The 16,376-nt window shown below is 44.1% G+C and overlaps 2 protein-coding genes and 2 long non-coding RNA genes across 6 annotated transcripts; all 4 read right to left on the bottom strand.

Annotated features, from left to right (window-relative positions):
- Positions 1 to 950: 950 nt before the first annotated feature.
- LOC307032281 lies at positions 951 to 2,436 on the bottom strand. The gene is made up of 3 exons (XR_013806213.1): positions 2,272 to 2,436; positions 1,963 to 2,028; positions 951 to 1,385 (listed from the first exon to the last, which is right to left on the bottom strand). It is a non-coding gene; the product is annotated as an uncharacterized lncRNA (long non-coding RNA).
- A 524-nt stretch (positions 2,437 to 2,960) lies between these two features.
- LOC307034439 lies at positions 2,961 to 9,414 on the bottom strand. Of its 3 annotated transcripts, none has more exons than XR_013806908.1 (7): positions 9,277 to 9,414; positions 7,761 to 7,860; positions 4,278 to 4,336; positions 4,065 to 4,163; positions 3,862 to 3,958; positions 3,455 to 3,520; positions 2,961 to 3,242 (listed from the first exon to the last, which is right to left on the bottom strand). It is a non-coding gene; the product is annotated as an uncharacterized lncRNA (long non-coding RNA). The 3 variants fall into 3 exon arrangements; XR_013806909.1 differs by having other exon boundaries at positions 4,065 to 4,160; XR_013806910.1 differs by lacking the exon at positions 7,761 to 7,860 and having other exon boundaries at positions 4,065 to 4,160.
- A 1,018-nt stretch (positions 9,415 to 10,432) lies between these two features.
- LOC307034312 (tubulin alpha-1D chain) lies at positions 10,433 to 12,850 on the bottom strand. Its single transcript, XM_079673085.1, has 4 exons — positions 12,673 to 12,850; positions 11,767 to 11,989; positions 11,526 to 11,674; positions 10,433 to 11,447 (listed from the first exon to the last, which is right to left on the bottom strand). Exons 1-4 carry the CDS (start codon positions 12,673 to 12,675, stop codon positions 10,473 to 10,475), a joined length of 1,350 nt encoding a protein of 449 aa, XP_079529211.1. The 5' UTR covers positions 12,676 to 12,850; the 3' UTR covers positions 10,433 to 10,472.
- A 1,090-nt stretch (positions 12,851 to 13,940) lies between these two features.
- On the bottom strand, positions 13,941 to 16,291 carry LOC307034311 (tubulin alpha-1A chain-like). The gene is made up of 4 exons (XM_079673084.1): positions 15,689 to 16,291; positions 15,326 to 15,548; positions 15,085 to 15,233; positions 13,941 to 15,005 (listed from the first exon to the last, which is right to left on the bottom strand). The coding sequence occupies exons 1-4, from the start codon at positions 15,689 to 15,691 to the stop codon at positions 14,028 to 14,030; spliced, it is 1,353 nt and encodes a 450-aa protein (XP_079529210.1). The 5' UTR covers positions 15,692 to 16,291; the 3' UTR covers positions 13,941 to 14,027.
- Between the last annotated feature and the right edge of the window lie 85 nt (positions 16,292 to 16,376).

Here is a 16,376-nt window from a genome sequence, read left to right as displayed (position 1 = left end):
GCCTAGAATATTATTGTGATTTCAGAAAGCACTTGGTTTGTGGTGGGCCTATTCAATAGCAAAATAAAATAAATGTATTTTGAACCGTGTTTCATAGTTAGGTAATGGAGTCACAGTCTTTGTCTCTAACCTCCAAACTATTTTGTCTAACACACTTTCAAGGTTAAACCGAGAATAAAGGATGCATCATTCACTAGGAGGTGCCTGGGCTGTGTATTTGAAGGTCCAAACCTGAGATGAAAATCTCACATATGCCAGGGAACATCTAACTGTGTCACACCGAATGGCTCACTGTGATAAGAACCCGTCTTGGAGACCAGAGAACGTGAGTTCAAACCTCGGGTGGAGATTTAAGATGTCTTCTTCAAAACGAAGAAGTCAAATACAAGTAAAAGCAGAGGACTGTCATCAGGTCTGATAGCTCAAGGAGATAGAAGGGTGGTTGGTATACCAGAGGTTGCAGGTTCGAGACTTATACGTTGCAGAGACTTAAGATGTCTTCTTCAAAACGAAGAACTCAAATACAAGTAAAAGCGGAGGACTGTCATCAGGTCTGATAGCTCAAGGAGATAGAAGGGTGGTTGGTATACCAGAGGTTGCAGGTTCGAGACTTATACGTTGCAGAGACTTAAGATGTCTTCTTCAAAACTAAGAACTCAAATACAAGTAAAAGCAGAGGACTGTCATCAGGTCTGATAGCTCAAGGAGATAGAAGGGTGGTTGGTATACCAGAGGTTGCAGGTTCGAGACTTATACGTCGCAGAGAGTAGATGGATAAGGATAAAGGGGTAATGGATACATTAATTGGTTAATAGGATGCTAATTAAGGGAATAGAAGAAAGGAGTGTTAGGAAGTAAGAGAGTAGTGAATAGGATACTATCTTAGGAACTGGAAATGAACAAAGGAGACAAATGTATTTTAAGAAACTTTTGCTTTATTCAGATTTATTCATACATAGCAGTGCAGCCTTGTCCCCAAGTCTGCTAAACGTCCCCAAGTCTGCTAAGTCTAATAAGCGGCCGATAGGTGGCTGCCGGCTCTCCCTGCACTCCTGTGCAGGGGCCTGCAGTCACTGCCGATAGTCTGCTAAGTCTGTAGGCCTGCTAAGTCTGCTATGTCTGCTAAGTCGGGGGGGCTGACGTGGCTGGGGGGGGCCGCTCGGCACCCCAGCCACCGCCCCAAGTCGGCTAAGTCTGCTAAGTGGCTGTGGGCTCTCACTGCAGCCACATCGATAGTCTGTTAAGTCTGCTATACTTCCCCAAGGCTGCTAAGTCTGCTATATGTCCCCAAGGCTGAAAACGTCCACAAGTTTTTCAGAAGCATAGGCAGCCGGGGTCTTAATTGATGGCGTGGCGGGGGGGAGGGGGGGTCCTCTCTTCACTCTCTGTGGGAAGAAAAGAAGAAAAAGACACCATGAAGTCAGCTAACCCTAACCCATGAAAACATCGTATTTGATGTGGAAATAAGGCACGGTTTAGTGCGTAGAAACAAGGCGTAGCATAGTATGTCGATAAGGAAGACAGAAAAGTCATAATATAGCATTTCAAAAAATGTCAATACATTTGAATCGACATAGTATAGTATGTCGATTCTTTTTAAAAAATGCAACAAAAAAATAAAATAAATTATTTTATGCCATGATAAGGCACGGTATAGTGTGTAGATACCAGGCGTGGTATTTTATTTCGTTAAAAATGACCCAAAAGTCATAATATAGCATTTTGAAAAAAATGACAAAAAAGTCATAACCCTAACCAATGTCGGAGAAAACATCGTATTTAACGTGGAAATAAGGCACGGTTTAGTGCGTAGAAACAAGGCGTAGTATAGTATGATGATAACGATGACAGAAAAGTCATAATATAGCATTTTGAAACATTTCAAAACATTTGAATCGACAGGAAAAATGAAAAAAAGAAAACATTGTATGTCGAAAATATCATAAACAGTCGGTATAGTACCGTAAGTTCTTCAGAAACTCCAGAAGCCACCGTCTTCCTTGATGTCAGACGATTGTCCTCGCAGTCCTGTGGGGAGAAAAGAAGAAAAAGACACCATGAAGTCAGTATAGTATATCAAAAAATGAAAAAAGTCTAAATAGTAGATTGAAAATGCCAGAAAAAAACTACACAGTAAAGAAGTTTTATAAAAAATTAGGGTGAAACATTTTAATAAAAAATGACATAGTATAATATAGTAATGTCAGAAGAGAAATAAAAAAAAAACATCGTACAGTATGTCGAAAATATCATAAACAGTCGGTATAGTACCGTAAGTTCTTCAGAAACTCCAGAAGCCACCGTCTTCGGTGATGTCAGATGTACTTGCACTCGGTGTTCCAGGAAAAGAAGAAAAAGACACCATGACTCGCTATGCTACTGCTGCTGCTACTGCTACTGCTACTGCTACTGCTGCTGCTGCTGCTGCTGCTGCTGCTGCTGCTGCTGCTGCTGCTACTGCTGCTGCTACTGCTACTGCTGCTGCTGCTGCTGCTGCTGCTGCTGCTGCTGCTGCTGCTGCTACTACTGCTGCTGCTGCTGCTGCTACTGCTGCTGCTGCTACTGCTGCTGCTGCTGCTCGCCTGCCCCCCCAGCTCCCCCCCAGCTCCACCCCAGCTCCATCCCAGCTCCACCCCAGCTCCCCCCCAGCTCCGCCCCAGCTTCGCCCCAGCTCCATCCCAGCTCCCCCCCAGCTCCATCCCAGCTCCCCCCCAACACCCCCCCAGCTCCACCCCAGCTCCACCCCATCTTCCATCCAGCTCCACCCCGGCTTCCGCCCCAGCTCCACCCCAGCTCCACCCCAGCTCCACCCCGGCTTCCACCCCAGCTCCACCCCGGCTTCCACCCCAGCTCCACCCCGGCTTCCACCCCAGCTCCACCCCGGCTTCCACCCCAGCTCCGCCCCAGCTCCACCCCATCTTCCACCCCAGCTCCACCCCAACACCCCCCCAGCTCCACCCCAGCTCCACCTGTAGGCTCAGGGGAGTTATCTGATCATCACTCAATGTTCTATGTACATCTGTGGAGTGATGAGGCCGAGCCTGATGCCAAACTCAAACTATATGCTGCTTCTAATAAACATGTCAAAGAAACACGTCAGTTGTCTGACTGAAATATAAAAATGCAAAAAATCAACAAAGAATAGTATTTAGAAAATATCTGAAAAAACGACATAGTCGACAATATCATAAAAAGTCATAGTATAGTACCGTAAGTGATGTCAGATCAATGTCCAGGCAGTCCTGTGGGGAGAAGAAAAGACACCATGAAGTCAGTATGTGGAAAATATCAGAAAAATGTTCTGGTTTAGTGTGTCTAAAGATCCAGGAAAAACGACATGTAGTATAGCATGTCCACAATGTAAATACAAATAGCATAGTACACTATGACTATGTTGGAAAATAGTCATAGTGTAGTACGTTGGAAATATGAGAAAACCGTCATGGTATAGTACCGTAAGTTCTTCAGAGACTCCATAAGCCACCGTCTTCATTGATGTCAGATGAATGTCCACGCAGTCCTGTGGGGAGAAAATAAGAAAAAGACACCATAAAGTCAGTATAGTAGGTACCAGGGTCGGACTGGGGGGAACAAGTGGCCCGGGGATTAATTGACAGACAGGCCCACTTAATGCACGGCCTGTATCGGCCATGCAAGCTTCTCTCTCTGAACCCAGGGCTCGCTACAATACTGAATACTGTATACACAAACTATACAAAAACGCCTTTACGCTTTGGAGCTTGTTTATCCATCTGTAAGCAACTGCCAACGGCCACACCCCTCCAGGGAGTGGCCGGAACATTTACAAATGTGGGCCGGTAGGATTTCGGCAAAGAAAGAATCTTTTTTTTTTTAAATTACTTTTTTTTTTTTGGGCCCTCCGGCCCACGCACAGCACCGGCCCACCGGGGAGGCTCCTGGTATTCCCAATGGCCAGTCCGCCCCTGGTAGGTACTGACTATAGAATGAAAATATCAGAAAAAAGTCATAGATGTCAAAAATACCAGAAAAAAAGTCATAGCATAGTTTGTGGAAAATATCAGTGTGTGTGTGTGTTCAACAACCTTAAGTGAGTTTAAGAATCCTACGCTTTTCATAAAAACGGAACTCAAGAAGCCATGATCCTCCCACCAAAAAGCAAACATAGGACAGCTGTAGCTCTGCTTTCAAAAAGAAACAGAAAATAATATGATCATAATCATTTCCGGTAACACTAGAAAGTGGAGAATAGTATAATCGATATTATGAATCAGGAATAAAATAAAAAAGACACACACCTTAAGACTTCCTTAGTTCCCACGGCTGTGTAAACAGTCCACCTGCAACCCTCCAAACACTGCAACACAAAATAAAGAGAGTCTTCAGATTTATATGAAAAGCCATTAAAAGGCTAATCTGATTACCTTGACTACTTGTTGCTTTCCTATTGTGGCATAAGCCGTTTTCTACAGGCACATTTTACCGCAGGGCTCGACATTATAAATGGCCGCTGGCCCGGAAGCACTATTTAGACACCCCGGGCCAGCATAACGTACTTTGCACTTGCCCGCTCGGGCCACTAAAAATATTGGTTTAAAAAAAAAAAATGTTTCCCGTGGTATTGGTATTTTGACAAGCAATTTAGTTAAATTGTTTCGTTTATTAACGCTACAACATAGCCCGCTCCTTCACTACAGACTATCGCGCCACCTAACCATTCGCCAAAATGTTTTTAATACCAGCGGTAATCGGCCAAGCGCCGGGCAAAAAACTATCTTCAAATAAAAGAAAGTCACGGGAGGAGTTAAAGGAGAGTGACAGGGAGCATGAGAAGAAGAGGGAGAGAAAGTTTCAGCCAGCTTGATCGATGGAGTTGGCTTCTAGTGGTGCAGTGACGCGTCCTAAAACCCTTTTATAATCTATCGACTAGATTTATGATTCGAAAATGATAAAAGTAGGGTAGACATGTGGAACAACGTGCATTTATCAAACAGGTTTGTTTTCCACAGACCTTATTTCAAACCTGTGGAGAGATCCCATTGCTTGTTGTCGAGGGAACTAGCAGCTTACTTCCTGGTTTTAGGACGCGTCACTGCACCTCTCAATATGATGCCAATATAAACAGGGTCTTCTGTCAGCTCTGTACATCAATGCCGACCTATGCTGACAAGTCAAGTGAAGAGTAGAAAATATAAAGGTAGACCCTCCAGAAAAACGCGATCGCAGAATTTACCGCATAATCAGCAAAATGGCGCAGATTTTTAAAAGGCCGCATATTTATCAAAAGGGCGCATAATCCCCGCATTTTTCCACAAAGTTGAGAAGAAAAAAAGTTAACTCGTCTTGACGTGAAGTAGTGATGATGATGACGCGACGTCATCAGCTCGCGCATCACAGAAGGTAAACAACACCGTAGAGCAGTGGTTCTCAACTGGTAGGTCGCGACCGTCGCAGATGTGTGAGTGAAAAAAATTTAAATTAAAAAAATAAAAGTCAACGTTTTATTTTGAAGGCCCGATTTTCTAACGTTGTGCATGCAGTAGGCGTTGGACTGAAAAGTACCGGAGACCATAACCATCTTCTCAATAAAATATCTTTGCTGATGTTTTTTCGAGTCTTCTGGCCAATCAGAATCAAGATTGTTGCCGGAAGTCCCCACGGAGAATAACTTTGCGGTAGAACTATTCTTTATACACCCATGGGTACAACTTCAGATAAAAATAAACACATAATGAAATATGACCCCCGGTTTGATGATTGACAGATCACAGAACCCTTACCCACAATTTAAAGTATTTCACACTATCTCCTCTTTGCTCTTCTCTCTGTGTGGAGCAGCAAGTTCAGATGTCAGAACAAAATGAAAAACAAACAATGGCATAACTTTTTATTAATATTTCGTAATACATCTATTTATTTTCTTCTCAGAGTGTACCGGAATGGGTAGTTTATATGTTAGTATTTCTAAAAATCTTCTGGGGGACCCCTGCTGGGGTTAGGTTTTCAGCATGTGTGCCTTTTTATGTTATACAATTCAGCTTTGATTCCATCATCTCATTAAACCTTATTTAAAAGCATTATTTAGTTCTGTGAAGGGATATAAGGGATATGCACTGTACTTCACTTTAATTAATATTGTATGCTGCAAAGCGTATATATTACTGCAGGATTTTTTGTTGAATAGATTTGAGTGGTTCAAAATGTTGGGTCGCGATGTATTGACTAAGGAAAAAGTGGATCCCGAGGCCCGACCAGTTGAGAACCACTGCCGTAGAGTGAACGTGTGGAACTCACACGAGAGAGAAAACACCAAGATGAAAAAATCTGATCTATCTCATTTACCGACGAACATTTCTGCTAAAGACCGGGCAAAGCAGCACCCCGATGTCTTTCACGAAGGTGGGGCGAAACTATTCTGCACCCCGTGCAACTGTGTGTTGGAGCATAAGAGAAAATCAACGGTGAAGAACCACTTTGATTCATTCAAACATTCGAAAATGCTTTCTGCTGCTGCGGACAAGAAAGCCAAACAACTCACGTTCACCGAGGCATCAACCTCCAAAACCCTTTCGAGGGCTACAAGAAACGAAGTGAGTAGCCTACAAGATTGAAGCTGGTCAGATAACGAACGAGTAAATGAAAACAGAATGAGACGCAGAAGTGTGTGTGTGTGTGTGTGTGTGTGTGTGTGTGTGTGTGTGTGTGTGTGTGTGTGTGTGTGTGTGTGTGTGTGTGTGTGTGTGTGTGTGTGTGTGTGTGTGTGTGTGTGTGTGTGTGTGTGTGTGTGTGTGTGTGTGTGTGTGTGTGTGTGTGTGAGAGAGAGAGAGAGTGTGATTAAATTAGCCAATTGCTTTTACAATAAATAAACATTGAATGTGTTTAATTGAATAGGAAAGGGGTTTAACGTTAGTGGCAGGTTGTGTGTGAGAGAGAATAAATAAGACAGCCCAATATTTAAAAAAAAATCTATTATTTTTCGCAACTTTCCGCAATTTCACCACATAAAATCACATAAAAACCCTGCATGTTTAATCGCATAATCAAGGATTTTTGCCTGCGTTTTTCTGGAGGGTCTATAAAGGTATTGGCTATAGGGAAATGTCCCAGCAGTTCTAATCTAATCTATTACATAGCCATTACATTTCTAACTCCTAATGACTGGAAGGCAGAAAGCGCATTATACAAATAATAATACTCATAATAATATCAGACATTTTTTAACAATGACCACAATATCATTATTTTAATAAACCAAATATGAACAATTGAGGGAAATGAGGAAGAACTGATGATTCAAATGTTGTAGTACAAGTAGTAATGTAGTTAGTGCATAAATTACTATTGCAACAAATGTGTTAATTTCTTCATTATGAGTCTTTTTTGGACAAATGCTCCGGGCCAGTGGTTACAATGGTGGGGCCAGTGATAATACAATTCCACCGGCCCGGAGGGCCAATGGCATTTTACCCTTAATGTCTACCCCTGTACCGGCATATTTTTCATTATGATTCTACTTGTGATTGTCATGACAACCTGTGCAGCCCATGTATTGATTCCATTCGATGGCTGTTATAATACAAAACAAAACGTTTGCCTCTCTCCACAATGATCAATAACAGTGAACGGATGGTCAAAGTAAGGTGCAAATAAACAGAACCACACGAAGCCTGGTTAGTGTTGCCTGACTTTAGAAAGTGTGTTTTTTTAATAAGTGTGTGGTTGCGTTCTAGTCACTTTGCTCAGCACTACTGCTTGTTACAACATTCATTTGCCGTACTCGCCATGAACTGTTATGGCTCAGGTTAATCTCGGCCCCTCCGACGTGAGCGTGGTTCTTGCCGTGCAGACGAGTGGGGGCAGCTAAGAACCGGTCCGCTGCGGCTGAAACAGGAAAAACCAGAGCTAAATCAAGCTGTAACCAATTGCCCCTTGCGGGATTAATAAAGTTGTTGATTGATTGATTGTAGCCCGAAACTGGCTCTGGAGCCAGTTTGGTGGAAAAGGGGCAGAAACAGAGAAGAACCAGTTAAGCACCAGAAAAGCACAAGAACGGTTCTTGAACCGGTTTGGTTCATTGGCGGTTGGCAAAGAGTACTGGAGTGTGAAACAAGAGTCAGTGTTGTGGTGCTGTTGCTTTGGTCTCGATCTGTGAGCTAACCACGCCCCGTTCATTTGAATATTAGAAATGGAAATGTAATGTGTCATTAGGAAATACAAGTCCCCTGAAATAAATAAATGTGGCATTATGAAATAAAAGTCCCAAGAAATAAATAAATGTGTATTTAAATGTACATTTATATATATTTATTGCCTTATTTATTTATATCATAGGCATATTTATATATATATATATATATATATATATAAATATATATGTATTGATTTAATTATTTATGTATTTATTTCATTTTGGCTTAAACGGCATTCCATATTCCTTGCTCGAAAACTTTGAAATACAGATTTGGATATGGCCTGTTGAGGCACCTGGGTCTTTGTTTGGACAGAGTACATTTGACTGTTGTTTTAAGGAGGGTTTTTTTGCTTGTGAGACAATGTGCGCTCATTATATTTATTTATATAGATAGATAGAGAGAGCTCTGTTTTCCAGCCTGAGTCTATTTCATGTATTGTTTTGGTTGACTGTGATTTAATAATCTTTTTATAATTTAATTAATTTGTTTTATTTATTATATATAATTGATATCTTTTAATATTATTTCATTTTCAATGTTGAATGTGCATTACAAAGTTCTTTTTGAAAGGATGTACTTGAATTATTATCATATATTATCATTATGACAGTGGTCTATAATGGTCAAAACAGTGCCGACAATATTATCGTTTATCGCAATAATTTCCAAGAAAATGTATCGTCCAACAAAATTAATTATAGTGACAGGCCTAGGCACAGCTGGCACATCATGGGTTCCTTCTTTTATTGATTATGTCTACCATTACTTTACTTGAGTATTTCAATGTTTTGCTACTTTGTACTTTTACTTCACTTATATGTATTTAATACCTTAAAGAACATTAAAATATAATCAAGTGTGTTATATATTAAGCTGTAGATGTATCCTCTGAAAGCAGGTTAAAGAAAGAGAAAACTAATCGAGAATCATGTTTGAAGTGTGGACATCAGAGCCTGTCAACCGGAAGGACAACTATATTAGCCATTAGCATAGCTGCTAGCTAATAGGAAAAGCGGTGTGTGTGTTTGCATATTTGCTTCTTTGTTTGTTTGTTTGTTTGTTTGTTTGATTCTTTGTTTGTGAGTGAGCTCAGCCTTTGACTGACCTTTTAAGTTACAGGAAACTCCAGTTATCGCTGTTTATTCCCTCCAGTCTCTCTTCTGTGTACATCTCGTCGGCGCGTGCGGTTACTGAGCTGATGCGCATGTGTCATCCGAGCGGCCAGCTGACTGTACCTAAGAAGCGTCTCTGACCAACAGAGGGGGCGGGGTCATGAGGTCATGGGGTCATGGAGTCATGGAGTGCCATCATCATGTTTAGTTTGTTCACAGTGTATACCAACGTTGGGCTATAAATGAATACATTGTTTCTGAGAGCAGTATTTTAAACTCTACTTGTATCTTTAATTAGTTACAAAAATACATGTAACTCTTCTCTGGTTCTGGCAGTAACAGTTATTTCTAAAGTGCTTTGGGACACTTGGATATATCCCTTTTACTATGACAATTAGCCTATTGCCATTAGCCAGACAGTATTGTGTGACTTGTTAATAATAATAATAATAATAATAATAATAGATTTATTTTGTTAGCGCTTTTACAGGAGCTCAAAGTCGCTTTACAGAGATAGTAGGCAGGACTCTGAGAGGAACTGGGAGCATGGTTTGGTTGTGTTTGCTGCATGGCTGAAGATCCAGAGAGAATTTATATCAACAAAGAAGGACTGATTCTGCAATCATCACATTACCACATTTTATTTCTAAAGAAGCACCTGCAGGATGAGGTGTTATATATCATATTCCCTCCCACACATCTGAGGACTCCAGGATTTAGCCTGGTCCAGACTTTGTCCCACCAGCCCCTGAGTACAGAAATTAAATACGATTTTAATCAATGATCCCCAAATTCACAATGGAGCTTAAATCTTCTTCTGGGCCAGACAGAGCGGGGGAAACACTTTACATGTTACAGCTGTTAGGGGATTCAAATACTAAACTGTCACTGGTTTCAACATGATACTGTGTATGTGTGTTTTTAAATGAAAATCATTTGAGTTTTGAAGGATGGTCAGATATTAAACAAGTAATCCATCAATTAGATTAGACTTTTTTGTCAAAATTACGTCTATTTAGAGCTCAAAAATTATAAAACTGCCACCTTTTTGTAGTAAACACAGCACAAAATAAGTACTTAAGTATGTTTGTTTATTTTGCACAAACATGTTGTAGCTAACTGGAAAGAATGAATGAACCAAATGATGGAGTCCAGTATTACTTCAGCGAGCTGCAGGTGTTTCAGTGACTCAGTACTCTTCTCCTTCGTCCTCCTCCCCCACGCTGTCGGTGCCCACCTCCTCGTAGTCCTTCTCCAGGGCGGCCATGTCCTCTCTGGCCTCGGAGAACTCCCCCTCCTCCATCCCCTCTCCCACGTACCAGTGCACGAAGGCCCTCTTGGCGTACATCAGGTCGAACTTGTGGTCCAGGCGCGCCCAGGCCTCTGCGATGGCGGTGGTGTTGCTCAGCATGCACACCGCCCTCTGCACCTTGGCCAGGTCTCCTCCAGGAACCACGGTGGGGGGCTGGTAGTTGATGCCCACCTTGAAGCCAGTGGGACACCAGTCCACAAACTGGATGGTGCGCTTGGTTTTGATGGTGGCGATGGCGGAGTTCACATCTTTGGGAACAACGTCTCCGCGGTACAGGAGACAGCAGGCCATGTATTTCCCGTGGCGAGGGTCACATTTCACCATCTGGTTGGCGGGCTCGAAGCAGGCGTTGGTGATTTCTGCGACTGACAGCTGCTCGTGGTAGGCCTTCTCTGCAGAGATAACCGGGGCGTAGGTGGCCAGAGGGAAGTGGATTCGAGGGTAGGGCACCAGGTTGGTCTGGAACTCCGTCAGATCCACGTTCAAGGCGCCGTCGAAGCGCAGGGAGGCGGTGATGGAGGAGACGATCTGTCCGATCAGCCTGTTGAGGTTGGTGTAGGTCGGCCGCTCGATGTCCAGGTTCCTGCGGCAGATGTCGTAGATGGCCTCGTTGTCCACCATGAAGGCACAGTCAGAGTGCTCCAGGGTGGTGTGGGTGGTCAGGATGGAGTTGTAGGGCTCCACCACAGCCGTGGACACTTGAGGAGCCGGATAGATGGCAAACTCAAGCTTGGACTTCTTCCCGTAGTCGACAGAGAGACGCTCCATCAGCAGGGAGGTGAAGCCAGAGCCGGTTCCCCCTCCGAAGGAGTGGAAGATGAGGAAACCCTGGAGCCCTGTGCACTGGTCGGCCTGCAGGAAAACAATTCATCATGACTCTGTGACTGACTTGAATAAACTCAAATAGGAAGTAGTTGCTTAAAAACTCACCAGTTTACGAGTCCTGTCCAGAACCAGGTCGATGATCTCCTTTCCGATGGTGTAGTGCCCGCGGGCGTAGTTGTTGGCTGCATCTTCCTTTCCAGTGATCAGCTGCTCCGGGTGGAAGAGCTGCCGGTAGGTTCCTGTGCGGACTTCATCTGTAAATGGAAAGAAATTCAACATAAAAATGGATGGGGTGGCATACTTTTTGTATTTTAAAAGTCTCAAGAAAAGGATCTGATGATGGTACCGATGACCGTGGGCTCCAGGTCCACAAACACGGCTCTGGGAACGTGTTTCCCAGCTCCAGTCTCGCTGAAGAAGGTGTTGAAGGAGTCGTCTCCCCCCCCGATGGTCTTGTCGCTCGGCATCTGACCGTCCGGCTGGATGCCGTGCTCCAGACAGTAGAGCTCCCAGCATGCATTGCCTATCTGAGCTCCAGCTTGGCCAATGTGGACGGAGATGCATTCACGCTGCAAGAGAAAGTGGATCAGATGTCAATAACTTCCTGCATACCATAAAAACTCATTAAGATTCACGCTTCAAGGCTTTATTGTAGTACACATTAGCTACAGTATAGATATGGTAATGAAAAACTGAAGTCACCTCCAACAATGCAACATGAATATATATAGGACCTATACAAATAAGACAAGTAAACCGATAAAATAGTGCAAGAGAATTAACAAACTTACGTTAAAGTCAGCTACACGAGGATGAGATGCATTATTTAACTGAAGAAAATTAAACCAGCCAAGGTAGCTTCAGCAAACAAAGTCATTAAGTGAATTTATCCCAGTGCTAAGTGGTATTTCCCCTAAAGAGGAGCTGTTGACACCTAGTAACCAAGCCACGCTCCAGAGATACCAAACTAAACAAACAGTATGTCCCAATCGGATACCAGGAACATTTTAAAAGCTACAAAGAGTGCGTCTAACTTCCTGTAAGTGGATGAAACATTGACAAAATTCCCCAATACCTCTACGGCATTAATGAGTCCTACCGTGCAACCCAATGATTTTGCACAAACTGCCTCTTTTAGATATTGTGGCCGAACACACACCACTATCAGTGTCTTTCTGAGGAGCATTCCGTATAACTCATGTTACGTTTTTTCGGGTGTGTTGCCTAAACTTTAAAATAAAGAAGTCCTCACCATGTTGTCTTTGTAGCAGTCCCTCGTTCACCTGAGATGAGTGGCTGGGGATGTTGTGTACGTTAGCGCTGCAGCCAAGCGGCTTTATAGCACGGCATCACCTGGCAACAGCCTCTTTCTGTTGTGGTAACTGGAGACGCTGCATGAGCGCAAACATGATGAAAGGTGAGGAGGGGGAGCACGAAAAAAAGATCAACTGCTGTGCTCGGATCGGAGGAACAACAGCTGTTCTTACACAAACGAGTAGCCAGCGACAATGGCAGAGAGGCTTTGACATATGACCCATAACAGCACCCCCCCTCCTCCAATTACACATGTTAAATGAAAGACCTGCTCGCTTCTGCTGCTGTGCAGTGAGCAGGGGGGTTCAAACTAAATAAAGGACATCTTAAAAAACATTTTGCCTGCTGTTGGATAGGACCTTGCTTTCACCAAACTAAAATATATTGCAAGCATGAAGACATTCTGTCATGGAGCAGTGTTTACATTTAATATTCTGTTAAAATGTTGGAGCCTCAGTGTTTATCTGGCAGAGGTAAGAAAACAAATACCTCCTGGGTGACCTGAACAGGCTTTTGTTACAGGTCACCGTTGCATCAGCACTTTGGTTAAGATCCATCTGCAATGCAAAGGTAACAGACTTCCTCTGCATTAGAGCAGTATTTGACTTTTGAGAGCTCCAATGGGTTTTACTACACCAAATAAATAGAAAGGAGCTGGATGCATGCAATGAAATACCCACAGTTAGATGTTAACAAAGTGTGTCCTTACAGAGATGTGCTAGTAGTGTGACTTCTTCAACAGGTGCATGGGTATTTGTTCATCACATTGCCTTATAAACCTGCTAACCCTAAAATGATGTAATATGCATTGTTTTGTTCAGACCCCAGAGATGGTATTTTCCGTATTGAGAGAGAAACACTTGAGTAAGTCCCAGTTAGTGATCAGACCCATTGTGTTCATATAAACGTACTCTATTGTTTTCAGATAAATGGCTGGTATTGGTTTCACCTCTGCGCCTGCAGGTAACCCTGGAGATGTAACAACAAACCACTTCATTTAGTCTCCCTAGTTACTCTTTTCTCAGGTCTACTTTTTCCCTCTCTGTTGGCCGCTGCTCTTAGCAGAGACAGCAGAACAAATAGCTGGTGTGAGAAACTAAACGTCAGCACATATAAAAGGGGAAGGGGGGGATGCAACATTCCTGCTCGGCTTCTCATTGTTAAAGACATGACCCTTTCTGGTAGCACACATGAAACACAAAGATGCTTACCATATTAGCTTTATTTTATATTCTGTTACAGTTTTGTGACATTTGAAGTACAATTGTGGCTTGACTGAAGATGTTTAACGCCTTAGTATTCCTCCCCTTCTTCTCCTTCGTCCCCCACGCTGTCGGTGCCCACCTCCTCGTAGTCCTTCTCCAGGGCGGCCATGTCCTCTCTGGCCTCGGAGAACTCCCCCTCCTCCATCCCCTCTCCCACGTACCAGTGCACGAAGGCCCTCTTGGCGTACATCAGGTCGAACTTGTGGTCCAGGCGCGCCCAGGCCTCTGCGATGGCGGTGGTGTTGCTCAGCATGCACACCGCCCTCTGCACCTTGGCCAGGTCTCCTCCAGGAACCACGGTGGGGGGCTGGTAGTTGATGCCCACCTTGAAGCCAGTGGGACACCAGTCCACAAACTGGATGGTGCGCTTGGTTTTGATGGTGGCGATGGCGGAGTTCACCTCTTTGGGAACAACGTCTCCGCGGTACAGGAGACAGCAGGCCATGTATTTCCCGTGGCGAGGGTCACATTTCACCATCTGGTTGGCGGGCTCGAAGCAGGCGTTGGTGATTTCTGCGACTGACAGCTGCTCGTGGTAGGCCTTCTCTGCAGAGATAACCGGGGCGTAGGTGGCCAGAGGGAAGTGGATTCGAGGGTAGGGCACCAGGTTGGTCTGGAACTCCGTCAGATCCACGTTCAAGGCGCCGTCGAAGCGCAGGGAGGCGGTGATGGAGGAGACGATCTGTCCGATCAGCCTGTTGAGGTTGGTGTAGGTCGGCCGCTCGATGTCCAGGTTCCTGCGGCAGATGTCGTAGATGGCCTCGTTGTCCACCATGAAGGCACAGTCAGAATGCTCCAGGGTGGTGTGGGTGGTCAGGATGGAGTTGTAGGGCTCCACCACAGCCGTGGACACTTGAGGAGCCGGATAGATGGCAAACTCAAGCTTGGACTTCTTCCCGTAGTCGACGGAGAGACGCTCCATCAGCAGGGAGGTGAAGCCAGAGCCGGTTCCCCCTCCGAAGGAGTGGAAGATGAGGAAACCCTGGAGCCCTGTGCACTGGTCGGCCTGCAGGAAAACAAAACAATATAATTAGTTTATTATTAGATATAAACTAGAGTCACAAAGCTTTGGCTTAAAAACTCACCAGTTTACGAGTCCTGTCCAGAACCAAGTCGATGATCTCCTTTCCGATGGTGTAGTGCCCGCGGGCGTAGTTGTTGGCTGCATCTTCCTTTCCAGTGATCAGCTGCTCCGGGTGGAAGAGCTGCCGGTAGGTTCCTGTGCGGACTTCATCTGTAAACAAAAAACAGAAAGGATATAATCAGGAGCTCTCAACTTCTGTTTAACCTACAGTGCACCTTTGCATTTGAAAATAACGACCGTACCGATGACCGTGGGCTCCAGGTCCACAAACACGGCTCTAGGAACGTGTTTCCCAGCTCCAGTCTCGCTGAAGAAGGTGTTGAAGGAGTCGTCTCCCCCCCCGATGGTCTTGTCGCTCGGCATCTGGCCGTCCGGCTGGATGCCGTGCTCCAGACAATAGAGCTCCCAGCATGCATTACCCATTTGCACGCCGGCCTGACCAACATGGATTGAAAGGCATTCACGCTGCACAACAAAGAGAAGAGAAATTAGAATTAGGATTAAATGATCTGCGACACAGCTTTTAAATGACAGATTCCTACTTTATATTCAAGCAAGAAAGCAACAAGCATGTCGTTAAAATGTGTAAAACTGTAGAAGCTCACCATGATTAGAAATTCCTGCTGCTGATTGAGGATCTGCTCGAGGAATCTGCTTGTTGGAGTTGAGACTCCTCCGGTAGTTATACTCCCTCCAAACTCTATGGTAACCAGCTTTGTTGTCCTTAAACTGGGAGTAACCTTAGTCAATAATTCAGCCGTGGAAATCAGTATGCAAACGCGCTCCGCCACACATCAATAACCCCTTGTCCGGCACCTGGATAATGTATAACCCCGACCTGCACACATCTCAGCCTCATTTAGGTCACGGGCAACAAGGTAAACAGAGAATAGTTTTAGTTTTAGTTCGTGTGTGCGTGTGTGCGTGTGCGTGTGCGTGTGTGTGTGTGTGTCTAGGACTCTGATACTCATTAACACCAAATCTCTGTTAGGTGGAGGGGGAGGAGGGTCTCCATGGAGATCTACTAGGAATTTGGTTTATTGCCAAGTAGGTCTTCAAGCTTCAGGTCTTTGGTGTGAATTAAATAGAGAAATAGGAGCAAATATATATATTTTTTAAAGGAACACCTACAATAAATGCAAAACAAGATATACATACTTAGAAGTGGTTGTGTAAACATTTGCAAAAGGCAACTACAGAGTGACTGTGGCTGGTTCGATCCCAGCCCAATGACCAACTGTGTGTGTGTGTGTGTGTGTGTGTGTGTGTGTGTGTGTGTGTGTGTGTGTGTGT

The sequence above is a fragment of the Notothenia rossii genome, assembly GCF_949606895.1.
Source record: "Notothenia rossii genome assembly, chromosome: 3".
Classification (NCBI taxonomy): domain Eukaryota; kingdom Metazoa; phylum Chordata; class Actinopteri; order Perciformes; family Nototheniidae; genus Notothenia; species Notothenia rossii.
This window is presented reverse-complemented; position numbering and strand designations above follow the sequence as displayed.

What these genes read in the sequence shown, in the direction of transcription:
- LOC307034312 (XM_079673085.1), bottom strand. An exon ending in CCTGGAGCCCACGGTCATCG is followed by an intron (nt 11,675 to 11,766) that starts GTACCATCATCA and finishes TTCCATTTACAG; the next exon opens with ATGAAGTCCGCACAGGAACC. An exon ending in TGGACAGGACTCGTAAACTG is followed by an intron (nt 11,448 to 11,525) that starts GTGAGTTTTTAA and finishes GTTTTCCTGCAG; the next exon opens with GCCGACCAGTGCACAGGGCT.
- LOC307034311 (XM_079673084.1), bottom strand. An exon ending in CCTGGAGCCCACGGTCATCG is followed by an intron (nt 15,234 to 15,325) that starts GTACGGTCGTTA and finishes TTTTGTTTACAG; the next exon opens with ATGAAGTCCGCACAGGAACC. An exon ending in TGGACAGGACTCGTAAACTG is followed by an intron (nt 15,006 to 15,084) that starts GTGAGTTTTTAA and finishes GTTTTCCTGCAG; the next exon opens with GCCGACCAGTGCACAGGGCT.